The sequence below is a fragment of the Pogonomyrmex barbatus genome, unplaced genomic scaffold, assembly GCF_055798465.1.
Source record: "Pogonomyrmex barbatus isolate J1 unplaced genomic scaffold, ASM5579846v1 scaffold3, whole genome shotgun sequence".
In the NCBI taxonomy this organism is placed as follows: domain Eukaryota; kingdom Metazoa; phylum Arthropoda; class Insecta; order Hymenoptera; family Formicidae; genus Pogonomyrmex; species Pogonomyrmex barbatus.
The window spans coordinates 1,010,245-1,035,822 of NW_028297127.1; the positions used below are offsets into that span (position 1 = coordinate 1,010,245).

Below are 25,578 nucleotides of genomic sequence, written 5' to 3' on the forward strand. Positions count from 1 at the left end.
AGTTTTGTGACAACCGTAGTTAGTGATTTTCTGCATTTAATTGGAGCACATTTTTAGATTTAAAAGAATGCACCAATCGGACGCAAGATTTGTTGACTATGATTGTTACTAAGCCGGATTGACGTCGCCATATAAACGTAGTATATTTCAGCGATAATGAGCGATTCATGAAAAGGAATCTTTATAGATTTTTAATATCGGCAGTGTATATCGGAGCATGTCCTTTATACGCGGATCGACCATGTGCATTCACTTAACCTCACATATGCATTTTAAGATATATTTGAATATATTTTGTTGGTCTCAATAATTATCGGATTACATTCACACTTATGGGTAAGCAAAAGCGGCAACGGCGGAAGCCTCACAAAGAAAATCCTACTGGATTACCATCCGTTCAAGAATTTGAATTAAACGAAGAACTTACGGAGAGTGATAAGGAAAAGATTTTGCAGAATGTTTATGACGATGTGAGTAGCGAAAGATTTTACTTGCAATCTGTGTACCATTATTAAAATCAAATTTACTTAATAAAATCGATAAGAATAAATATTTAAGGTATTTATTTCTTCTTATTGGTATGATATATTTTATCTATTTTTTTTTTATTTAGGTACAGTCATGTAATCTTGAAGAAAAATTGTCCGCTCTGCAAATATTGGCATCGATGTCTGGTGACTCTTCTATGGCCAAACAAATTGCTAATGATAGAATAGCAAAAATAATAGGTCCACTGCTTTTAGATTATAATGCTGCTATACGAGCAAATACCGCATCTACTTTGCGGGAAATTGCAGAAAATGGCAAGGAGGAAGCATGTAATGATTTAGTCAAAGATGATATTGTAACTCCACTCACCGCATTATTGAGACAAGTATGAAAAAATTTATGTATTTTAATGTTTTTTAATGCTTAAAATAAATAACCAATTACAACAACTTGTAATGATATTTAAATAAATTTTGTATCTATAGTACTATTCAGATTGGAAGCCAAAAGGAGCTGGAGATGAAAAAATAGCTTTTGTTCAAACAGTTAGCTTGTTATGGACGTTATGTGCAAATAATGAGAGTGCAATTAAGCGAGCTAATGATGAGGATTTGATATCACTTCTAATAAAGTTCTTAGATATCGATATTTATGGAATAGATATTGTCACAGTTGTTGTACGATACATGATATGCTTATCGGATGAGAATGATGCTGCCATTATTAAAATCAAACAAAGCCAATCGATTTTATTGAGTTTGTTGGATTTAAAAGCAGATAATGATACAGCTGCCTTCAAAGTATTGTCTTTGAAAACTGCCGTAGCTGATGTATTAGTCAATATAAGTAATTATACAGATAGCAATCAGATATCTGTATTCCATAAAGTGTTATTAGTACTTGCTGAAGTACTTACTATCGATCATAGACAAGTATTATCTTCTCTAATATCTATTCTACCACATGAAAACAATGCTTTATCAAAGGATAAGAAAAAGAAGATACAGGAAAATAGAAAAATATTGGAAGCTCAGGAACAAGCTTTACAGATTTTAGCAAATTTGTGTTTTGAATATGAAGACAATACACTTGATTCCGACACTGATGATTCTGAAACAATAGAAATTGAATCTGAGTGTTTAGATGATGATTCTATGAATAAAGATTTGACAATGATATCAACGCTTCCAATAGAACTAATTGAAGTTATAAATAATTATAACTTGATTAATAAAATTTGGGACAAAATTGGATTTGTAGTGGATAAAGACAGTCAGGAAATACTGGATCAAATCGAAGACGGAAAAGCTACATTGAAGCAGTTTTATGACATTCAGTGTGCAGCTTATTTATGTTTAAATAATTTACTGCCTATCATGGAGGTTGACGCTTTTGGAGGTGTTGACAATTTGTTTAGGTAAATCATTTTTAAATTCTTTAAATAATTACAAAAATGTATGCTATTTTTTTTCTATTATATATTTACAATTTTTATTAACTTCTGTTAATTTTGGATATCCTGCATCTAGGAAATGGATGGAAATTGGAACAGAGTTTAAACGTGTTACATTGGATAACATAAAACTTGCGGAAGCGTCTACGGCTGCTATGAGAGCTATTCTTCAATGTTTAGCAGAAGTACGAGCGAACGTTTTTAAACACTTAACTTGTAACGACATCCAGCCGATGTTGAATGACGTGCATCAATGCTCCGATATGAATGTTCGTATTAATTTGATAAGAATGCTGTGTAATCTGGCACAGATTCTGTTGAATAACAAAAATTCGGAAAATTATGAAACTATAAAGGTAATTATTTTCGCATTTTCTTGCATTCTAGAATCTTTTCATGATTACTGTTTATCATTGACAGCTTGTATCTACGTTCTTATTAGACATCTCTAAAACGGAAACACAAATATGGATTATAGCAGAATCTATAGATGCGATAATGGATATATATGCGGAGGATGAGACCGATCATTTAGCGATAGATATTGAATTGGTTCCAAAGCTGCTATCTGTGGTGCCACATTTCAAAAATAAGGTAAATATATATTATTTATTTCTCATCAAATGCATTGTTATAAATTGATTTTTATCTTTAATTATCTTATAGATGCATCAGCAAAAGAAACATTTGAAAGATGGCATGTCTGTAGTATCGACTGTAAACACGAATTTAATGAGATTTATAAAATATAAACAGAAGCGATTGTTTAAATAAAAATAGACATTAAACGATTATTTCTATTCGATTTCTTTGAATTATAGAGACCGAATAGAGATATTTTAATAAATAACTTATAAATGTTTTTGAAAAACGAAAGAAATGTGTTTTTATCATTTATCTCATTTCTCATATTTTTTAAATTCTAATTTTTTACATTTTTCTTAATTTATTTCAATCTGTTTTACTTTCGGGTTTTTTTATAAATTTAAAATAAAATTATATTTTCTGTCTAAAGAGAAAGAGGCATTTTAAATGATAGTTTATGCTTTATTCTGCAATAAATAATGAAAATAATAGCTAAGTATTACAGTAAAACATCACGATGTCAGAAATAAAGAAAACATAATTATCATATAATTACTTAACATAATAGAAATGCTGGAGTTCTGCTGCAAATCTTTCTGCAGAAAAAATATATTCGACGCGTTAGTACAAATCATTGCAATCTAACAAGAAAACAAAGATATGTAATGTAGAATGTACATACAGCCTTTAAATAGCTTATTTGCAATACATAGATTTTTGTTGTGTCGAAATTACAACTTAATTAAACACGATTATATATGTAGAAATCACGATAGAATTTCACTGGGAAGTCCAAAAGACAAAGTTTTAAAATTTTAAAAGGATTGCCCTTTCCTATCAGTGTCATTTAAGTTTTTATCCTTTGGTTTGGATTCGAATGTGTCTCTTAGACTATGTCTTCTGGGTTTCGGTATGGGATTTACTTCCTCCAAGAGTTCGGGTTTATGTCTGATCGGTTCAGAAATATGTAGTTCGATCACTTTCACCGGGTCTCGAGATGCCGCGATTGGTATTGGTGAATCCGTTAATCTGACTACATGAATGTCCTTTTGTTCACATGGCAATTTCTTGAATTCCAACTTAACTGGACCAGATGGTCCATCCACCATATTTTCAAAAAAATGCCGACGATTTGTCTGAATGGATAATCTAGTACTCGTTATTGGATCATCGTCACACATATCATCGATATTTTCTTGTTCTTTAGATACTCTTTTGCTTTCCAGTGCCTTGATCTGCCTCTCAATTTTTTCAATCTCTTCCTTTACAGAAAAACTGTCACTACGCGACAACGTGCTGGATGAATCTTTTTTTCTCAAACAAACCTCATCAGTTTCTTGTTCGACGTCCTTGATGATCTCGATCTTTTCCTGAGACGTCCTATTATATTCTATATCTACAGATTCTTTCTCAATGGAATCTTTATTGATATTTGATTTCTCCTTATTTGAATCTTCTTCTATTTTTGTCTGGGATTCAGTTTTCCTTGATGTTTCCTCAGAGTTATGTGTTATTTTTTCCTTTTCTTTTTCGGACACACAGTTATTAGAAATTTCACCTGTTTCTTTTCTTTTGGTGTTCTTTGTAACATCATCAAGTGACGTATTCTCGATAATCTTTACAGATAATTCAGTTTGCTTCTCTTCTTTTTGCGGCGATTTTTCGTTCAAAAGGTCTTCTTCGCAAGTCTTTTTCATCATCTCATCGATGGTTTCCGTGACCCTGGCGATATCGATCGGCTCGATTATTTGGAGTTCAAGTTTATTCGTTTCTGATATAGCTGCCGTTTTATTTTCTTGCGTTGTAGATTGACAATTATTCTCCTGTGAAAACATTATATACGTCAGTATTTGTTGTTCATTTATTGTGTCAAATATCATTATTATCATTTATGCAATTTACAAATGCAATTTACCAAAGGAATATCCAATTGCTCTTTTTGTTTTGGCGGTTGCGGTGCTCTCCGTTTTTTACGTCCGTACGTGCTTGCCGTACTGGTAACGGATGTGCAACTGTTGATAGACAAATTTGATTTTCTCACAGCATCCTGATTGAATCTTTTGAAAACATAATCTTCAGGTACATTTTCGTTCTCATCTCTCAGACTAACATTACCGGATGGATTGCCTGAATCTTCCTCGAGATCCGACATAGTCCCATTCAATCTTTGCGACGATCTATTGCCGAATCTTCGCCTGAAAAAAACAATTGGACATTATAAACAAAATGTTTAATCGTGAGCAGAAATATTGTATTTTGTAACAAAGATTATATTATTAAAAATTATTTAATTTTAACATTTAATGTTTATAATAAGCAGGGTTGTTAACATTATTTTTTAACTAAATTAAATTAAAGTTAATGGCTTATAAAATTAATTTAATTATTTACATTAAAATGTAAAGTTAATAAGTTAAAGTTTATATGTTTTAAAGACTAACTAATTAAAATTATAAATTAATCATTTAAATTAATTGTTAAGTTAAAAGTTATTAACTTTTCAACTTTATTGATTAACTTTTAATTTTTTAATTAATTACTACCCAACCCTGTATAGTAAACAGGATTACAGTGATAGAAATATTTATAAAGAATAAAAATAAGAATACAGAGGATTTTACATTGGTGGAATCGGGATCTCTTCTGGCTTGTCGCGATGAGTAATATTACCATATTGCTTGGGTTGCTTATCTTCGAAATCCAAAGGTGGTATTTTATCCGTCGGTCTTGGGCTCACCTGCCCAAATCTAAGCGTAAAAATCATTAAAAATTTAATTTTAGTCTTAAATGGAGTTTAAATCCTCTTTTTTAAATCTCTTTTTTAAATCTTTTAGAGAAGTTATAGGATTTATAAATTATTTTATTCAAATACGGATCAAAGATTCTTAAATATAAGTACATTTTTTTATAATAAGAACATTTTTAAAAATATTTTCTATGATTTACCTTCTGGCTGGTGGCTTTGGTGTAAGATCGACGCTCATGATAGATGTTGTAGTATTTTGAGGATTTCCATCACTAATTTTAGCAGGATCTCCATTTACTGTTAAATTAGAACTGTACCTCGAAGTATTATTATCAAAAGTATATTTTCTTCTCCTCGTCAGAGTGCCCAAGGCTTCGTCAAACTCTTGCTGATCCTTGGACAGACGCGGAGGTGCTGTCGGTCTGTCATAAGGATCTCTTTTGTATGTGGTCGAAACTGCAATAATATATGTATATAGTTTTATCTTACAATTAAATTATATAATTTTATCTTATAATTAAACTTGACACATTTTTTTGGAATTATACATTGAAAATTTGCAATTAACTTAGATAGACGAACCTGTTGTAATTGTCGACCTGTTTTCCGTCGATTCTGGTTTTTCTTTGCGTTTTCCAAACAGTCCACTCCTAAATACAAAGCCGACATTGAATTAAACGTCGCGTTAATTATATTGTTGCTTTAAGATTGATATATATATAATTATAAAATATCTGTGTACGCGCTAAAATTATATTACCCATTAGAATTATAATCTTTTTAATATAAATTAAAATTATCTTATTTATTTAGGAACGCTCTGATTTCCGCGGTGTGCAGCAGTCTAATCATATTGCGCGTTTTGCGTTGTCTCGATGGCTCTATGCGACATTTACGCACACGTAAAGATGACGAGATTACGCGACTCATCATTTGACACACTTGGAACACGCTAGAAAATTCACAACATACTACGTCAGTAATTGAACTATCTACTTCTGTAAATTTTCGCCGATTGAGAATTTGAGCCAGGATTAAATTATTCCATGTTACTTTAAAAAGAGAGAGAGAGAGAGAGAGAGAGAGAGAGAGAGAGAGAGAGAAAAGAAATTTTCCCTCTCCCCCAGGAGAGTAAGAGGGAGAAGGGGGGAGAGAGAAAGAGAGAGACAGAAAAAATTTAAAAATAATCAATGAAAGTCTTTGAAAAACATCGTGTTATAAGCATCCGACAGTAAATATCTTAACAAATGTATTCTTATTTTATCCAATACAAATACCCAAATTGAATGCTGAGAATATCAAGACGCATATAAATTTACTTCTTGCACGAAAAGCCAAAAAAAAAAAAAAAAAAAAAAAATAAAGAAAGAAACGAAAAGAAATAAAACGTCTGGTAAAACGCCGCGCGTGCAAACGGTGAGGCTGTTCTGTGCACATTTGCATTTAAACATCCTTATTATACTCATCCTCATTCCGCTTAATATCACTTCCACTTTGTCGACGATCACGGCCGATAATTTCAAGTGCACTTGCATTCGCTATTCTACGTACTCGCAACGTGTGTTAATTCAACTTTCGATTCGATGACGACGCTCGGCGGCGCGGACTCTTCGATTTCTACGCGCAGCTCTGATTAGGTTTCTCGGTTATTCCGATTGTTAATCAGACCAGAACTCGTTATTTTTCATGAAAGTATTTTTTTTAATCACGTGCATAGTGCGAAAATATCCACACGAGCGATGATTTTCTGAAAAAATGTAGCATGGCTTTCGCGTAGTGCAATGTGTAATTATGCGCGCGCGCGCGCGCGCGCGTGTGTGTGTGTGTGTGTGTGTGCGCGCGCACATGATGGCGCACGGATAACTAATTGTTTCGTTACTCTGGAAGAATTGTAAGTCGTAAAAGCCACGAAGAGAAAAAAACTTGACGCAGTCGAGTGTATTTTATTGATACGTCACAAGGAGATTGCGAATCGGCCAAAAGTACCGATTTAAAAATACCCACCAGGTCGATTTGATCGAGAAGCTGTTCGATCTTTTCTTTCGATCTCTCCTGCCGAACGTCCAGAATTTATGTTTAGACTCCTTCGACGATTTATCCTCGTGATGCATCTGCGGTTGAGAATTTGTCGTATCATCCTTGAACGGATTCAGATGTTCCGGATAATCGTAGATCGATACGCTAGGTCGTCTGGGCCTCGACGACGACATGATTCACCCGAATCGAATCCACCCAATCGTCCTTTCGGGACAGGATATTAAGCGAAATGTCGTAGGCACTTGATGTATCAGATCATCGATTTCTTGTCATGGCTCCTGCCACAATCCTGCAAGCTAATTTCATCAATACATATTACAAATTTATAAGAATCTTCATATGTTGATACGCGACAAAAAAAAAAAAAACAGATACATAAAATAAGCAAATATTTCGAATTCAATAAAATCAAAATGCAATTGCGATGTAAGAAACTGTAGTTTAAAAAAAAAAAAAAACAAAAAAAAAAAATTATACAAACGTTAAGAAAAAAATCTCTCTGCTGAAATACGCGAAAACGAGTCTAGTTTGTCGTCGAGACGTTCGCGATTAATTATTACGATGGTGGTCTTATCGTTGGTTTGATCAAGAGTTCGACGATGAACGAGATAAGAGCGATTTGGCGCGATATAATTGCTGGATGTGCGTGCGTGTGTTCATTGTTACAATTGCTCGGTTCAAGCCGAATGACCCGACGAAATGGAATCGATGAACGACCGATACTACTGCCGCGAATTCACGACGGACATTAATTTGCTAACCCGAGGACGATAAAAAGTCGTAAACACACTCGCGTCACGCTAACCCGGTTAACAAGACATCTTTCTAATCGTACGCTGGATTACAATGAACAGCTGTGCGTCGCGCGTCGTTTGCATAATGCCGCTGCGTGCAAGCTGCGCCTCTCCTTCGATTGCGTACCACGGTATAGATCAATTTCATTTTTAGATTTCCCACCTCTAATTACGAGTGTGTTGCTTAATTTTGACGTCGCAAGTCACATTGTTGGAATTACAACGCTTAAAAATTATCTTTAAAAATTATTTCGATTCGCCAAGATTTCTTTTTGTCAGTTTTTTCATTCATCAGGTTCATTCAAAACAATTTTTTTTTTCAGTAAAACAAGAAAATATGCTTTGGAGGCATATTACTCTTTACTAAGCTTTTCGATGGGGGGGGGGGGGGAGAGAGAGAGAGAAAGAGAGAGAGAGACGAGCGAATATGTACGCACTAAGATGCATCGCATGAATCGGCACGTACAAATGGTGTCTAACAAATGCAATTAGCTCAATTAGTTCACCGCGCTCGCGCTCCGTTTTGTTCAATTCGTGCACCGCCTCGCGATTCGAAATTGCTCGATCATGCGTAAGTTTCGAATATGATTCGCGTATCCTACTCTATGACGAATGACGATGAGCAACGTGCGACAAAACGCTAAACGTGATTTGAAAGTTCTATGCTAATACCGCGTCACATGTTACGCGCACATCATTAAAACAAAACGCGAGTGTTTGATGAAAAGGAGAAACATAATAAAAATAAATATATAAAATATATAAAAATAATATATAAAGTATGTAACGTATGTAGAATAGAAATATATAAAAGGGAAAAGAAAAAGGAGATATCTTTTGAATCTTGAAGTAAAAAAATGTAATTACAATTACTCGCTCTTATGTGCATTTCCTTTTTATATGTATATTAAATTAATATTTTTTTTTTATATATATTTCATTTTTCTAAGTAAAGAAACTTAATATTGACAAATATATGTGTTATAAGTAGAAAATGGAAATACTCGGTTAAACGCACAAACTCCATGTTTTAGAATATATTAACCCGGGTGAACTTTATTATATAAGGCACGCGATTATTCAATCGCGATCGAAATCACGTCTCGTCACAAAAGAGTCTGCGACGAATCAACTGTACAGGATGTCCCAGACCTTTCACCTTTGGATTCTTTGACCAATTTGGAAACTTTGGAACTTGGCTCTTTCTCGGCAATAATATTGAAGAGGCTCATCGTATTTATCGTGCCGCTGTACAATTAAATATCTCTGTAATTAATCCGCTCGTTGCAAATCTGTTCCTGTTTGAGGCTTAATACAGAACAGAATTTTGCGTAAGGTTGCGTAAAACTTTGTTGACTTTAAAAAAATTGCCAACACAATTAAATATCTTTGTAATTAATCCGCCCATTGCAAATACGTTTAATACACAATAGAATTTTGCATACGCTTTTAAAAACTTTGTTCTCGAACAACTTTTTCTTTTCCATTATTTATAATACTCGATATCGAAAACGTTTTAAACTCTTCCTTACAATAAAATCAATCATAAAAGAAGAATCGTAGGCGAAAGTGAACGAGTCTGGGATATTTCCGTAGGATATTTGCGGATAAATTATCGGACGTCAAGCGCGATCGATCAATCGCTTATTATGATGTAACTATACGATGTACGAGTTTCGCAATTCGCCGTAGCACGTGAGCGTTAAAAAAAAAAAAAAAAAGATCTCCTTGTATATCGAGTTAACACGCATCGTTTTCCCGTTGCTTATATACCACTCGCCGTTCCACAATGCAACTTAGTATATACCTGCGAGAAGCGACTGGAGCATGTCGTTAACGTAACACACATAGTAGGAGGGTACTAAATGCCCAGGCGTGATGAGGAAACGAATTCCTAAGGGTCTCTTCGCGAAAAGATATTTTCGCGACGTTTTCCCATCGCGGCGTTATTTGCCGAATAACCGGTGGGATTCCGATAGGAACTTATCTTTATACATTATTTTCGGAGCTCCCGAAAATCACGTCACGAGCCGAAAGTCATTTCGAAGATCCGCCACTGAGCAAATTTGATTGCGCAAAGAGGATTTAATCTAATCTCTCGCTGTTGTCGAGGAGCATTTCGCTAGTGCCCTCGCACTCCATTTAATCGCAGCGTCGTGCGATGACGCGGAATCGATCGCCGATCTCGATAGCCGCGGAAAGGAGTAGGTCTCTCTCTACCTGTCTCGGATACCTCGAAATCGCGTCCACCGGATAGCTAGAATAAATAGATAACAAAATATCGATATCTTTTGTATATTGCGGAGGCAAGATAATTTTTTTTGATCGGAAAGTTTCTAGAAAGAGAACATCATTTTTTTTTTTTTTTTTTAACAAAATCGTATTTATTTTTTAACGTAGTCTCCTTTGAGATCGATTAGATTAGACATTTAGTCCAAGATCTTTTCAAGATCTTTCATTCTTTCGATAAAATAAGATTTATCTAAATCTTCGAAATATATTCCATTCAATTTGAATAGAGAATTTGAAGAAAATTTGTTTCTGTCTAGTTATTTCTTCGAGAAACTTTTTTCGGAAAACAGAAAAAAGTTACAGAAGGCCAAATCTGATGCATGTTCAAGCTTATCGAAAAGAAATATTTTCACCGTATAATATTTGATAATATTCGATTTTTTTCATGATTATAAAGAAATAAAATAAAAGAAATAAAAATTGTGTACTTTGATCGATTATCAGCTATATACCACGTGATCGTTTGAAAGAGTTCTTTCGATACATGCCAGTACAATGTCGTTTTTTGGATCGTCTAGAAATTTTCTGATCTATCTTCATATGTGTTGATGACTTTGTATTAAGCTTTATGTGGCAGTAAATTATCGTTTAGACTATAATAACGCGAAATCAATGATTACAACCGACATTCCGTTTAATTACCAGCTGTGTATAATTGATGCACGGTGTCTAAGTTTGGCCGATGATTCATCGTGCAACTGAACTCGCGTGGACGACAATGCAACTTATCTTATTTTCATCGATAGTACCAGGGACGAGTTCATCGACGAGTTGGAATTAAAAATCCTTCGATGACAAATAATTATCCACAATTTACCGCGGAATCTATCGCTTGAGTCTTACATTTTTCTAAATTTTTTCCGCTACTAATTTTCATATATAATTTTATATATAATTTTCATATATACATTTAAATATTAGCGAGTAACATTCTAATATATTCCAAAATCACTCCAATCAATATTTACAAAAATAATTTGAAAGAAGTTTTATTTATAAGAAAAAAAAAAAAAAAAGATTCAACACAATAAAATTGAATATTTAATGTTGTTCGATTATGTATACGTGAAGTAAGCTTCAAAATTCAAAGGGCAGAAAAGTCGAAAGAAACTAGGGAGACGTCGAAAGTATCTCATTGTTAAAAAGTGAGAAAAGCGATAATCTCCGTGGCTCTGGTGAAAACGAAGCGATTTTCTGGCTCCGACCCAGAATCACGGCCGCTCTATTTTACCGGCGATATTTTTGGAGCTTGGGAAATTTAACAGAATTATATCATACGAACACCACGATCCCCCTTCTCCTGAGAACATTATGATTCTCATGTTTCCGAGGGGTCTATCTCTCGCCGCTTCCAGCAGAAAAATTAATGATTGTTAATGCTCGCAGAAAAGTGACATTTTCAATCTCGTTTGTAATAACTCGCGAAACGAGTTTGCAAAGTCGACGAGAAAGATAAAGGCACGATCGGAATACTTTCTCGAGGAAAGATCGATTAGTTTAGTAGTTTCCACGAAATCGCTATGCCACGAGATCGACACGTTTTCTCGTTAGATTTTCCTATCTTAGACACGCAACATTGACACCGGCAGATTTAAAGATACATACATTTTTTTTTTTTTTTTTAATAGATAGCACAATCTTTGAATGGCTGTAAGGCTCGAGAAAAATTTGTTGGTTTTTCCTCTCTCCCGTCTTTGGGAAAGAGGGAAAACATCAACAAAACGTTCAAGAGTACAAAATTTTGTATAAATTTTAATAGAATGCAAATTATGTAACGCTGATAGAATCGGGTATTAACATTTTTGTTTTTATCATGAATATATACAACGTATGACATTGATATGCATTTCGTGCTTAGCCATCATTAGGACAAGTATCGATTCGGCGCGGTTCCAGATACAGATTTCTGAAAAGCTGTAAAATTCACATTCGTCGATGCAAATTTTCGATTCGAGTAGGCGCACAATTGCCAATTGTTGTTCTTAAATTTCGAGGAGATTTTCGAAGAGGCTTCATTAACGACCATTCGAATCGAGAGCTATCCAAAAATAGAATCTCGTTCCAACTTGCAATCTCGACGCAAGGAAAAGATATTCTCGGGAATCATTTCGCTCTTGATTGATCCCATCGCGTGAGCGACTCTACTCCTCACGTGGGACATGGATCATTAATAATTTTATCGTGAATAACAAAAGAGCCAAGGATTCGCGCTCGACTGGAATGTGACGTCGAACATTGTCTTGTGCGATAAGAGACCGAAGAAAAAAAACGCGCGACTCGCGCTATATCGGCTATACACCGTATTATCTCATTGGCAATTTTTAGGTATGACGATAACGGTGACTTGCAACGATTATACGTCGCGCTTCCATAAGTTGCGAGCTACTTTACATGACATCAACCTGAATTATGCTAATATTAAGCCGTGTAGCCGGTAGCCGTGGTAGTGGGTATATTCGATTTCTCGGGTCTCCAAGGCAACTCCAAACATCATCGGTGTCACATCCGTTCCGCGGAAGCCCGTTGGACTTTCCGACGCGAGCGGCGCGCGAGTTACATTTTGCCGCGAGCGCGAGCCTACAAAATCTACGAGACGAATCAACGATCATTCGTCGTGTCGGGCAAAAGCGGGCAAGACGGTGGAAATTTGCACACTTACGGCACGACGGTTAACGGGCGATATCAAGCAAAGCCCGGAGCAAAGAGACCTGTGAAGTCCATTGTACTTACGTAAGCGCGCGTGTTTCGCACCGACACGGCGGTGCGGGCCGTACGATGTCAAGCCGTTCGATCGTCGGATTTTTCCAAGGCGCGATCTTCTCACGAGGCACGAGACACCTTCCAACGCAACCGTGATCACGATCACGAGATGGGTGACACACGAGCGAATCAAAGTTCAACGTGCGGCATCGCGACCGCACGAGCCACGCGGATCATCCTCCTATTGCTGCGAGCCACGCCGGCCGACTGCGAAAGTTCGCGCCGACGTCCGACCGTCGTCGTAGCCCCTCGACCATTGTCGTGCACACGTGAATTTCGCGCCGCGTTCAACGGCGAAATCCGATTGGTCGAGCGTGCCCGGCGCGAAAACTTCAAATCGGAGATTTTTAATCGCGCACGACCGTACTTAGCCCCTTCCCCCCCCCCCGTTCCTCCGTAACGCCGTGGATCGTCGTTAGGATCGTTAAACGTTTCGAGCTGATTTTTTTTCATACCGATATTTGTGCAGAATTAGCAAAATTGTCGCTGCTACTTGCAATTTTTGTTCGTCGATTTTTTTCTTTTTAAATTATTGATCGCTAAAATCCTATAGATGAATTATAAAAACGTCGCGCATTTCATTTGTAAATTTTAAAAACTTTTTAGATTGGCAGGGGAAATTTTGGACAAATGAAAAATGATGATTGTAATTAAAATTTATAATATGATTTCTATCGAATATTATCGTTTAATAAAACGGAAATGTCACCAACGCTGACTAATGCTGACTGAATGCAAGCTCGTACATTTCTAGGCACAGGATATATGTTTATCGCGTAGGTAGGCGTTAGTGGAACTGGCTTGGAAAGTTGCATAAGGACAGATACAGCTTATAAGTAAAAGTATGCACGATCGTATTTTGTATATCAAAAGAGAGGGACTTGTAAGCATTCACAAATTAAACCTAAATCGATAAAATATTGTCGAAATATTTATAACTATTTTTTTCATTCTCAATCACATATCTCCAAATATAATTCTCAAACTTTTTTATTAAAAAAAAAAAAAAAAAAAAAACTGGATCACAACTTAAGCACAACGTTCAATAAAAAGTTCTACGATAACGCAAACTTAGAGTCGCAATGCTATTTTATCCGTATGATGTAATTCACATTTATATGCCAATAACGAATCATGATATAGAAATGCGGAATTGCAGAAGCTGCTGTTAGAATTTAATCTTTTTTTCTTGATATTCTCTTCGTGTCACGGTTATCGCGTAGTGTTGCGAAAATAAGGCAATAATCTCAATAAACGCGATATCTATGCACCAAGTGTATTTTGATCGATGACAACGACGTGACATCGAGAATGAAACGCTACGACCAACATAGGATATGGACTTTGCAAATTTGCAATTAGCAATCCAAGTACGCGCATGTTGAAAGAAACAAGCTTTCAGTTATACGTTTCAACTTCATAAAGTGTAATCTGAGAAATTTTACGGATGTGAGAAAGTCAGATGCAAATGATTTATCCTGTACTATATCTCGATTCAATTCTATACTGATTACATCGGCAAAGATAAGATAGCACTTATCGTGCAACTTTATTCAGTTCGTTCGTAATATTCGTAGACGTTTAAACCTATTGAAATTTATGCAATCTAAGATAAAAATTTACAATTTGCAAGAAAATTAGTCTTTTTATGTGACGTATATTATCTATTGATGTCTATCTATTGATCCCTGATGGAAATATTTTGCTGAAATTCTCTTTCAATTGACTTCATTTTATTATTATTTTATCGATATACGTAATTTTCAGTAAATTTCATGATGAATATTTTAAAAAATTTTAACGGTATTCTCTAACTCTCTATATTTCATTGTAGTATTACATTGAATTTTTCGAAAAATGTGATAGTACAATATGAAATCGATGAAAAATAAAATAATAGTTATTGAAAAATTACTGAAAATATTTCAAAATGAACCATAATTTTCCTTATGAGATGTAATGTTATGAAATATAAAAAAAGTTAATGTATACTATTGAAAAATAATAAAAATATTTTGAAATGATAATGAAATAGAGTCAAGTGAAAGAAAATTTCGGCACAAAATATTTCCATTAGAGTGAGTTTCAAAAAATTAACAAAATAAACTGATAGACCTAATGTTACGTCTGAGATGCCCTGAGATGGATCCGTAAATCTTTTGAAATCATTAGACTTTATTATCCTATAATTCGAGCATTGTGTGTGAGCATAATGGAGCTGGCTTTCAAGAGTAGCTGCGCAATGAAACTCGCTATTGAAAATAATTATGAGATTATACGATGCTACGAAAAGTTTACCGCAAAGGATTCTTTCATCCCTTTGACGATTGATTTAATATCGTGACCTTGATAAATAAAAAAAAAAAAGGAGATTATATCGTATATTATATTCAATAAATCTTGAATCTTATAACAAAGTTACCAATATTAATCAGTACAGTAATTATTTATTTTTTATATAAAAAATATCATAGGCTTGTCAATTGTAATCTTTTTTATTATCGAGAAATAATTAATATAATTTTCTTATTGCGTTTTTTTTTTTTTTTTTTGAATAAAATTATTACAAAGACCGCAATATTTTAATAAAGCACCTTACGAGACGACCTATTTTCGATTTAGATCAAGTCAACTCGACAAATCAACAACGTTAGAAGTGAACCATATGATTGATGGCACGCTGCGCGACATAAAAAGCGCAACAATAGAAATTGCCGATTGTTCACATTCGATTGATAGTCTTCATCTAAATAAAAAAATGTCGTATTTCTAAAATGGCGAAAGATCGTTGCAATAATCCAGGGCAGGCGCACACAAATTCTAAATCTTTCGTGCAAAAACTGTGTTGCACTAATAATTCTTATATAACAATGATTCGAAATCGAGAACTCCGCTCCGTTGCGCGAATACGTGACTCCGTCGTGTATATATGTATATCCATGGTAAATGGCTCGGTAACTATGCAAATTTAAGTGCAGGAAGATCCATTCGTTTGTTAAACGTGAACGAAGGCCTCACACCGCGTTAACCCACGCAATTTTTTTATTTTTGCGTTGCGTGAAGTGAAAGCGTAAGGAAATCCCGATTAATCCCGATTAAAGATGAACCACGTGATTCTCGGTTCAAAATTTTATCGTTTCAAAGACTTGAAGTAAGAACAAAATTAAATGTAGGGGGAAAATTATTCATTATGGTTGTTTTGGTTCGGACATAATACAAGATAATACGAGAAACTAGCGTAACTCCAAATAAAATCCTTTTCCTTCCAGAATGTTATAGAGGAAATTGTTGTATAGAAATATTAAGAATGCAGGAAATTAACGATATAGTTTTGGAGGAGGAACAAGAAGATATAAATGAACAGGAAGATCAATCGGAAGAAAGATCAACGGAAGACGAGATACGAATGATTAAAAAAGCAAAAGAATCTAAAAAGGATGAGGAAATAGATGAAAAAATTGTAACATTTTTGCATGAAAAAGGTTTGAGTGAAAATCTTATCGAGACATTGATTAAAAATGATCTTACAGATGAACATATCAGGTTAATTAGAATTATTAAATTTTAGATATTCTTTTATATTATAAATAGAATTGTAGTTGAACCAAAATATAAAACAAATTTTACCATTATATAATAATTAATTATTAAATATTAAAAGAATATAATAAAATGTTAACAAATGATACGAAGAAATTGATATCTTGTTTTTTCCATTTCTTCTTTCCGATTTTCTTATTTTCTTTATATTTTTAGATTTTTGAAAGAGTTAAATTTAAATGACGACAACATTGATTATTTGCAAGAATTATGGAAAACAAAGATCGAAATTAATAAAAGCAGCGGCAGTTCTATTAATTCCATCACATCTAGCAATTCATTGTCCAACGATTACATTCAATTGTCACCGAACAGTCTTTATCTAAAAAAAGTTTTAAGTAAACCCTTGATCCAAGCTTTATGTGACATTGTGGCAAAGAAACCGAGCGACCCCATCGAATATTTAGGCCACTGGTTACTTCATTACAAAGTTTGTTAATTTTAAAATATAAAAATTTTCTATTACATTATTAATTATTAATTACAAACAAAAAAGATATAAAATTACTAAAAAATTTATTTATATTTATCTAAGATATTCTTATCTTATTTTTATAAATATAGATAGATAGATAGATACTTAGACTTAGATTTTTTATTTACAAAAAAAAAAAATAAATTTTAGATTTGTGAAGAACGGGCTATACAGCAGAAAGAGCGCGAATTAGAGCTCTCAATCGATAGAGAAAAGTTGGATTTAAAAGTATGCGTAATACTTTATATATTTTACCAATATTGGTAAATTATATTTGATTTTTATTTATCAAATTTTCTTCATATGGATAGGACATTGAAGAAAAAAAAAGTATTCTTACCGAGCAGAAGGAAGATGAAGACGAATATAGCGAGGATCACAATTTTTTTGATTATGGCGAATAATATAAATTAACCATCAATTATTTACAAGGAGTCTTTTCAATAGACCATAAAAATGCGAAGATTAAATAATTCGAAATAAATTTTGATGAATATATACATATGTTGATGAATGTTATATCTGAAAACTAATTAGATAAGTTAGATGATACATTTCTATTAACAATTATGTCGCGTCATCTAGCGGAAAACTTTTGTATTAAATTGAAATTGCGTGAATATAAGCACGTATTCTAGAAAATTTTTTCGCAACAATTTACCAGCCTGATTTCATGTTTTGAATGCGTTTCTTGAGAAATTTGCCAATGAAAGAACTCAATGTTACATATTCTTATTTTTCGTTTTTAATGCGGAATCTACAATGCGAGAAAAGAATATATGATTTTTTTCTGCCTATGTTATTATGTTTAATATAAAGAATATCTAAAATTGACCGCATTGATCTAAAGATCCTGCATTAGCTAAACATTTCTTTTTTTCTATGACATAAAGAGAAAAAAAAGATGAATAGTGCAAATATCGCTCAATTGTCCATCCTATTGTCGAATAGCTAATTTCAAATAAAATTTTTTTATTGGTTAATTCAGTGGAACAACTCCAGGACTCAGCACTGGATCAACCAAACAAAAAATTTTGTTTTAAATTAACCAATCAGCAACGGGCAATCGGATATCACCAGAAAAAGAGAAATGTTTCTCTTTCCAATCTTTCACGGACATAATCGTATCTGTATTGCTAATCTATATATATATATATATATATATATATATATATATATAAAGTCTATGGCAATCCAAAGTTTATTAACCTTAAATCGAATTGCGTGTCTGACTGACATACATAGTTTGACATTAGAGCGTGATGCTCGAAGCGTGACATCATAATCGTATGACTAACTCACGGATATATAGTCTTTTATATTTTCTTATACGCACAAGGGTGAGGTATTCATAATATCATTCTGAAAGATTATTCTGTGTATACATATTTTACAAAAACAAATAGATCATGAATTTAATTCTGTTTATTTCGAATGTCTATTTCATGTATATTTCATAGCAGCGATTTCATGTATATTTGGCTGTTGAGTTGAAGGATTGCAACGTATAAATCTTTTATATGCTTTAAGAATGATTTCTCTGTGCCATCTATACTATTATATATAATTACTATATTGTTATTTATATAAAATTATTAAAATTGTTTTTTTAGCAATTTTAAGATGATTGCATCGGAAATTGGCTCCACAAATACGGAGCCTGTGCATATCAGAATTACAAGTGAAAAAGCTCCTCTAATTAATGGTAGAAGTGTTCTCCAACGATTAAGTAATATTTTCAAGATTGGTAGAACAGCACATTCCCAAGCAGATGGCTATGTTGAATTTAGTAATCTTGGTGTGGACAACACTCGTACATTGGGTACTTTTGCTGGTGTATTCAGTCCAGTTACTTTGTCTATGTTCAGTGCCTTAGTTTTTATACGAATGGGTGAGTAATAATGAAAGATTATCTAGAATAGTAAGTAGTTATTATTTATCTTTAGATAGTTGTATCTTATTTTTATTTTTACAGGATATATTGTGGGCAATGCAGGATTATTCGTGACTCTAGTTCAGTTCATTATAGCATATGGTATCTTATTATTTACAGTTGCGTCTGTCTGTGCTATATCGACCAATGGTGCTGTAGAAGGTGGTGGTGCTTATTGTATCCTTTTATTATTGCAAGCGATAGTACCACTTTCATATTACTTCCATTAAATAAATTCTGTTCATTTTATATCTTTATCTTTCTTTATTTATCTGGCAGAGACAAACTATGCCAGCTCATCATTTTAAGATAGCTTATCAGCAGATTAGCTTACTTTATTCTGTTTAATATTATGGTATGCTGATATGATAAGGAACTTATTTTTATATAGAGATTTTTTAATAAAATCTGCTTTAACAATTAAGTCTTTAAATTTGAAAAATGTCAAATATTTTTCTATCAATTTATATACAGTTATGATCAGTCGTACATTAGGACCTGAATTTGGTGGCTCCATTGGCACTCTCTTTTTCATGGCCAATGTAGTATCTAGTGCATTGTGCATCTCTGGATGTGCTGAAGGTTTAGTTGAAAACTTTGGTCCATCTGGCTATTTGAGTGGCAAAGCTGGACTTATTCCAGATGGTCGATGGTGGAGATTTTTGTATTGTTCCATATTAAATACTGCCAATCTTATAGTTTGCCTCATTGGAGCCGCAATGTTTGCAAAAACCAGTGTAATGATCTTGGCAGTCGTCTGTGTATGTCTGAGTAGTGTCTTTATTAGCTTCTTGACACAGGGTGCAATGGAGGTAAATAATCCTATTACTTGAATATAAAAATATATTTTGTGTTTTATATAGATATATATAAAGTTTATTTGACTAAATTTTGATTAATTTATTAATTCAATTTAGATACCAATACCGGATGCAAATACATTGGTACAAAACATAACAGAGCACGTAAATGGAAGTTATACAGGTCTTCTGTCCTCTACACTTTCCAGCAATCTCTATTCAAATTATAGTGCCGATTATTCAAGCGAAGGAATTATGACGGATTTTGCAAGCGTTTTCGGTGTTTTGTTTAGCGGCGTAACTGGAATAATGGCTGGAGCAAATATGAGCGGTAAATAAAATTATTTGTTTAGATTTTATGTATAATATATTCATTATGGTACAATTGATAGGTGAGCTGAAAAATCCTGGCAGAAATATTCCACGGGGAACATTATCCGCGGTATTATTCACATTTATATGTTATATTTTGTTATCTATATTGACGGCTGCCACAACTAGCCGCTTCTTACTACAAAACAATTTTATGTACATGATGCCGATTAATATTTGGCCGCCATTTGTCGCCGTTGGCATTCTCACAGCTACATTTAGTGCTGGTTTAAGCAATTTGATAGGTTCTAGCAGAGTATTAGAAGCATTGGCCAAAGATAATGTATTCGGTAAGTAATTTATAATATGTAATATCTAATATAATTGAATTTTGCTTTATTTCTTTTTTAGGTTCGGGATTAAATTTTATTATACAAGGTACATGGCGCGGCAATCCAATAACAGCGGTATTAACCTCGTGGGTTTTGGTTCAGACAATCTTGCTTATCGGCTCCTTAAATACTATCGCTCAAATTAATTCAGTATTGTTTTTGTTAAGCTATCTCGCTACCAATCTTGCGTGTCTTGGATTGGAACTTGCTAGTGCACCAAACTTTAGGTACTTTAGGATTTAAATACATTCATTAAATTATGTCAATTGCGATTAATATGTATAATTTGTGTATATTTATAAATTTTTCTTTTAGACCAACATTTAATTACTTTACATGGCATACCGCAACTATAGGTCTTCTTGGGACATTGATAATGATGTTTATAATTAATAGTATTTACGCTTCCAGTAGCATAATTTTATGCTTAATATTAATCATTGTGCTACATTTATTCTCACCAAGTAAAAATGCACCTTGGGGCAGTATATCTCAAGCATTGATATTCCATCAAGTCAGAAAATACTTGCTGATGTTGGATTCACGCAAAGATCATGTTAAATTCTGGCGTCCGCAGATGCTACTGATGGTTGCTTGCCCTCGCTCTGCCTGTCCTCTTATAGATTTTGTTAATGATTTGAAGAAAGGAGGACTCTATGTTATTGGACACGTAAAGGTTGGTGAATTCACTGGTCAAAGTAATGACCCTACGATAGAGGAATATCCGCATTGGCTGAGTTTAGTTGATCATATGAGAGTCAAAGCTTTTGTCGAATTAACTGTGACAAAAACTGTGCGTGAAGGCATGCAGCATTTAATAAGATTGTCTGGCATGGGCGCAATGAAACCGAACACAATTGTTCTCGGTTTTTATGATGAAGAAACGCCAAGGAACTTTTTCCTGGATTCTCAATATGCAACGACGATGTTTGAAAATAGCACGACACTTCCGAACAATACTGTATTCCCTTTAAGACAAGTAACGGGTGAAAAGAATTTAGACCCGATTCAGTATGTCGGCATGTGCTCCGATGTTCTGAGAATGAAAAAAAATTTATGTCTGTGTAGAAATTTTCATTTGTTGAATAAAGCACAATTAACGAAGTAAGTAGAAGTTTATTATTGCAAAAATGTTTATGTCTTATCTATTATTAAATAATAAACTCAAATTTATTTCTAGAAACTCAAATTTAAAGTACATCGATGTATGGCCGGTCAATTTTTTCCAACCAACTGATCAAGACCCATTTGATACAACATCATTATTCATGCTTCAACTCGCATGTATCATCAACATGGTACCTAGTTGGAAGAATTTACATCTCAGAGTGTTCCATTGCGAAACTACGGACGGTAGTGAAAGCTTAAGTATCTCAGATTCTCCTAATTCGATGAACGAATTCCCGAGAATTTCGAATGAGCATAGAATTCGAAAATCATTGAATTTGTTGAGAATCTCTGCATCGATTAGAAAGATTCCGGAATGGGGAGAGCAAATACGAGGATTAAAAGGTAGGCCTTTGCTTGAGCCCAAAAATCAATATGAATCAGGTACGGAATCCAATAATGCTTTGAGCAATGTGTCCCGAGCTTATATATTGGGGTAAGTATTAACTGATCATAAATTTGTTCACATCTAGTTCTTTTGACTATAACTTTTTCATAAAAGAACTATATTTTTCATTAATTTTATTTCCTAGCGTTAATCAACTGATAAGAGAACATTCTTCTCAAACTGCTACAACGTTCATTTATTTGCCTGGCCCGCCAGTCTCGAACACTTGGGATGAGGATGATATGTATCAACAGTATCTACAATCGTTGACAGAATTAACTGTCGATTTACCACCGACAGTTTTAGTACATGGCGTTAGTACTGTCACATCAACTACTTTATAACAAAGCGTATGATAATAGATATAGAAATGTTTAATACATTTTCCAAGAAAGAAAAAACGACATATAAAAAAATAAGTTCCATGATAATTTTTGATTATACTTATATATTATTAATTTAAGAAGAAAATTTACTATATTACATGGAACAACATTTGGACATAATCATAATTTGTTGTATTTTTATATCAACAATATGATAATGATGATATTTTACAGTAATATAATGATAGCATAGAGATTGCAAAGCAATAAGATTGATTTCAGATTAACAAGAAAAATTTTATCATGTTTACAAGAGAAAGTTTATTATAAGTACTAAAATTTATTATACTGTGATAACAAAAGTATTGTATAGGAAATTCTTCGAAAACATATTTTTTAAAAATGTCTCAGATTAAGGTTGTAGATATTAATCGATTGTAATTATTATGTATCGTGGTGTGTGTGTGTGTGTGTGTGTGTGTGTGAGCGCGCGCGCGCGCGCGCGCGCGCGCGTGTGTGTGTGTGTGTGTGTGTTACACATATCATTTTTTTATATCACATATTATGAATATTACAGTAATATATAATTATATAAATATCTAGTATAAATATCTTATTAATAGATAAAAATTTATGAATAATATCATGTAATTATTACAAATACTTCCACAATAAAATATTTGCTATATTTACACGTTTTGTATATTGTACAAAAGACATTAATTAATTTAACAAAAAAATTACCTACTGATCGATGATCAGTAAAATTATCGATTACTTTATCGATATTTAATTACAAGTATTTAATTATAAGTATGTGTTTATATTTTTAGCAAGAACTTTTAAGCTTTTAATTAAAAAATCAACGTAGAAAATATGTTAAAAATGAATAAATGTGTTCTCAAACGGTGCTCGTATTTGCCTTCTGATCATCAGAGATGGTAGTACTGGCTGGCAGGTAGATATTGGAGAATACATTTCTGCGATAATTTTAAAGAAGACTTCTATGCGTTCCAGCCTGTCATAAATGCGTTTAAAGAGAAATTCGGACAAATATCCAAGCATATGTTCACTTGTACCATATCTTGGTATATTTCCCCGAACTTCTCTCCAAACGCGTTTTATACGTCGTGTATGAACGCCTGGTAAATGTAAAAAAATATATTAGAACATAAAATATAATGCAATATTAATGATATAATTACCTTCAGTAAAATATGTAAAGTTAATATATAGAAATATATATAATTCTATGCAACTTGATTATTGTAATATATAAATTTTATATATTATATATATTAATTGTATATATTAATAATTTTAATATTTTTTACCACTTTGAGGATTGAGCAAGTTATAGGAGTGGTTGATTGTCGATGTTGGAAGTCTTCATTATTCAAACAATTGTATGACTTCCAACAATTTGATATGATAGTACTTCCTGGCAGAATCCACTCCTTGATACATGCCAGGAGTGTCCATTCCGTCCGATCCTCTACTGGAACGAGAAAAATCTTTTTTGATTCACATTCGTATCCTCCATATATTCAATGTCCTTTTATTAGACGCTCACAATTGTAAAATTGCCGGTCAATTTTTGCCTCGTCGAGTTCTACAATACATCCTGGGCCACCAAGCTTTTGACTATTTTTATCGGCCCAGAATACACAGATCTATAAATAAAAATAACATTAACATTTTGTTTTAGATATTATTATATATCATATATATTAGATATTAAAATATAATTACCTCTTGGTAAGAATTAAACCAATCAACAAGTGTGGACGCTGATACATTGATTTCGTCTTGTGTGTCATCTTGACGTGGATGTGGTAACATTAAAAAACATGTTACAATTTTACAAATTGTACTAATGTCAAGAGATGACTTTTATCAAACCAAGTGCCTGCTCTAGCACTTTTTTCGAAATTGCATTGCTTGGAAACACATTTTTTTATGACTATTTTTAATGATATACCGTTTTCTGCATCGGTATATTAATGTTTCTTTATTAATATTTACATCTTTACCACACGTATTACACTTAATTGTATATGTTAAAACACCATGTTTCATTAAGAAATCTATGAGTTCTTCTTTATTATAAATAAGATTGCCAAATTCGAATAAACTTAGCGGCATCGTGCTCGCTTAACGCTGTATGCAACTTCTACAATTGCGATATCCTTTATTGCTTATTTCTGCAAAATAAGATTATAAATCAAATTTTTATTTTTATTTTATTTTATTAAATAGATAAGTTTACAATATACTAAAAATAGATACTAAAAAGATTAAGGGAATAAGATAGGAGTCTTGTTAATCGTATTTATTACGTACATATTTATTGTACTATTGCTATTTCATATTTCGTACGCATTTCGATCACGACATGCATGCGCACGTGACTACGGCACACATGTCGCTACATTTAGTCGATATGACAGATTTCCTAACCTCCAATAGTGGAAACTTTAATAATTAATATCTCGGTTCGCGAGACAGAGCGACATTTTTTTTCGCCAGATTCTTTCGTTTCATGCAAAAACGCGTCGAATAAGCCTAATTATATCGAAATTTGAGACGAGGGGGGTTAACTTAATATTTACCATATTTATCATATTTATTAAATATTTAATATTTAAGAGCTTGAAACTATATACAAAAAATATTTTAATATTGTTGACACATATACAGATGCGATGCTGATAAAGTATTCATGGCAAATTATTTGTTACTTCGCAATGAATTATTCGCTACTCACTAAAAATCATTTTCAGCAAAAAAACCGCCGCATAAAGACACCTTTTATAATCATATACCTTTTGTAATCATAATAATTTACTAATTCAGAAGAAAGGACTTACTTACTCTCATTGATCGTTTTAATAGAAATAATACAAAAATAATCGAAAGCTCGTTAAGTATTTGTTTCAAACATATTTTTGCAAAGACGGTTTCAAATAGGTTTCCGTCATGCGCGAGTGACAATTTCACGGATATCGGCTTGAGCGAATCTTTAAGGC

The 25,578-nt window shown here is 33.2% G+C and overlaps 5 protein-coding genes across 10 annotated transcripts; 3 read left to right on the forward strand and 2 right to left on the reverse strand.

Annotated features, from left to right (window-relative positions):
• The first annotated feature begins 172 nt into the window (after positions 1-172).
• On the forward strand, positions 173-6,645 carry LOC105428954 (HEAT repeat-containing protein 3). 3 transcript variants are annotated; one of them, XR_016139960.1, is made up of 6 exons: positions 173-470; positions 614-874; positions 975-1,906; positions 2,019-2,298; positions 2,385-2,536; positions 2,609-2,736. XR_016139960.1 is itself a non-coding variant. In XM_089080113.1 (6 exons), exons 1-6 carry the CDS (start codon positions 333-335, stop codon positions 6,177-6,179), a joined length of 1,878 nt encoding a protein of 625 aa, XP_088936239.1. In that variant the 5' UTR covers positions 173-332; the 3' UTR covers positions 6,180-6,645. The 3 variants fall into 3 exon arrangements, 2 of the variants coding, with proteins under 2 accessions (XP_088936239.1, XP_011639881.2); XM_089080113.1 differs by lacking the exon at positions 2,609-2,736 and adding an exon at positions 6,087-6,645 and having other exon boundaries at positions 2,363-2,536; XM_011641579.3 differs by having other exon boundaries at positions 2,363-2,536.
• Positions 2,397-23,241, forward strand: LOC105423529 (solute carrier family 12 member 9). 2 transcript variants are annotated; one of them, XM_089080108.1, is made up of 10 exons: positions 2,397-2,536; positions 18,845-19,122; positions 19,207-19,341; positions 19,639-19,976; positions 20,082-20,295; positions 20,357-20,626; positions 20,688-20,895; positions 20,984-21,772; positions 21,849-22,271; positions 22,369-23,241. In XM_089080108.1, the coding sequence occupies exons 2-10, from the start codon at positions 18,855-18,857 to the stop codon at positions 22,565-22,567; spliced, it is 2,844 nt and encodes a 947-aa protein (XP_088936234.1). In that variant the 5' UTR covers positions 2,397-2,536; positions 18,845-18,854; the 3' UTR covers positions 22,568-23,241. The 2 variants fall into 2 exon arrangements, with proteins under 2 accessions (XP_088936234.1, XP_011631602.2); XM_011633300.3 differs by lacking the exon at positions 2,397-2,536 and adding an exon at positions 18,412-18,571.
• Positions 2,969-13,414, reverse strand: LOC105428973 (uncharacterized). Of its 2 annotated transcripts, none has more exons than XM_025218618.2 (7): positions 13,127-13,414; positions 7,278-7,599; positions 5,856-5,923; positions 5,474-5,729; positions 5,149-5,274; positions 4,443-4,722; positions 2,969-4,350 (listed from the first exon to the last, which is right to left on the reverse strand). In XM_025218618.2, exons 2-7 carry the CDS (start codon positions 7,481-7,483, stop codon positions 3,343-3,345), a joined length of 1,944 nt encoding a protein of 647 aa, XP_025074403.2. In that variant the 5' UTR covers positions 7,484-7,599; positions 13,127-13,414; the 3' UTR covers positions 2,969-3,342. The 2 variants fall into 2 exon arrangements, with proteins under 2 accessions (XP_025074403.2, XP_088936235.1); XM_089080109.1 differs by having other exon boundaries at positions 7,278-7,606.
• On the forward strand, positions 16,461-17,731 carry LOC105428965 (uncharacterized). The gene is made up of 4 exons (XM_025218644.2): positions 16,461-16,699; positions 16,913-17,186; positions 17,382-17,459; positions 17,543-17,731. The coding sequence occupies exons 1-4, from the start codon at positions 16,464-16,466 to the stop codon at positions 17,633-17,635; spliced, it is 681 nt and encodes a 226-aa protein (XP_025074429.2). The 5' UTR covers positions 16,461-16,463; the 3' UTR covers positions 17,636-17,731.
• LOC105423520 (uncharacterized) lies at positions 23,237-25,549 on the reverse strand. Of its 2 annotated transcripts, XM_089080120.1 has the most exons (5): positions 25,424-25,549; positions 24,302-24,753; positions 24,123-24,222; positions 23,884-24,047; positions 23,237-23,691 (listed from the first exon to the last, which is right to left on the reverse strand). In XM_089080120.1, exons 2-5 carry the CDS (start codon positions 24,389-24,391, stop codon positions 23,671-23,673), a joined length of 375 nt encoding a protein of 124 aa, XP_088936246.1. In that variant the 5' UTR covers positions 24,392-24,753; positions 25,424-25,549; the 3' UTR covers positions 23,237-23,670. The 2 variants fall into 2 exon arrangements, with proteins under 2 accessions (XP_088936246.1, XP_088936247.1); XM_089080121.1 differs by lacking the exon at positions 23,237-23,691 and having other exon boundaries at positions 23,906-24,063.
• Between the last annotated feature and the right edge of the window lie 29 nt (positions 25,550-25,578).

Coding starts and splice junctions, on each gene's coding strand:
- LOC105428954 (XM_011641579.3), top strand. CDS start 333: ATGGGTAAGCAAAAGCGGCAACGGCGGAAGCCTCACAAAGAAAATCCT. Junction 471..613: donor TGCAGAATGTTTATGACGAT/GTGAGTAGCGAA, acceptor TTTTTTATTTAG/GTACAGTCATGTAATCTTGA. Junction 875..974: donor TCACCGCATTATTGAGACAA/GTATGAAAAAAT, acceptor TTGTATCTATAG/TACTATTCAGATTGGAAGCC.
- LOC105428973 (XM_025218618.2), bottom strand. CDS start 7,483: ATGTCGTCGTCGAGGCCCAGACGACCTAGCGTATCGATCTACGATTAT. Junction 5,275..5,473: donor CCAAAGCCACCAGCCAGAAG/GTAAATCATAGA, acceptor TTTTACGCTTAG/ATTTGGGCAGGTGAGCCCAA. Junction 4,351..4,442: donor AGCAATTGGATATTCCTTTG/GTAAATTGCATT, acceptor ATGTTTTCACAG/GAGAATAATTGTCAATCTAC.
- LOC105428965 (XM_025218644.2), top strand. CDS start 16,464: ATGCAGGAAATTAACGATATAGTTTTGGAGGAGGAACAAGAAGATATA. Junction 16,700..16,912: donor CTTACAGATGAACATATCAG/GTTAATTAGAAT, acceptor TTATATTTTTAG/ATTTTTGAAAGAGTTAAATT. Junction 17,460..17,542: donor GAGAAAAGTTGGATTTAAAA/GTATGCGTAATA, acceptor TCATATGGATAG/GACATTGAAGAAAAAAAAAG.
- LOC105423529 (XM_089080108.1), top strand. CDS start 18,855: ATGATTGCATCGGAAATTGGCTCCACAAATACGGAGCCTGTGCATATC. Junction 19,342..19,638: donor AGAAGGTGGTGGTGCTTATT/GTATCCTTTTAT, acceptor ATTTATATACAG/TTATGATCAGTCGTACATTA. Junction 20,896..20,983: donor GCTAGTGCACCAAACTTTAG/GTACTTTAGGAT, acceptor TTTTTCTTTTAG/ACCAACATTTAATTACTTTA.
- LOC105423520 (XM_089080120.1), bottom strand. CDS start 24,391: ATGTTACCACATCCACGTCAAGATGACACACAAGACGAAATCAATGTA. Junction 24,048..24,122: donor TGACCGGCAATTTTACAATT/GTGAGCGTCTAA, acceptor TTCTCGTTCCAG/TAGAGGATCGGACGGAATGG. Junction 23,692..23,883: donor CTTGCTCAATCCTCAAAGTG/GTAAAAAATATT, acceptor TACATTTACCAG/GCGTTCATACACGACGTATA.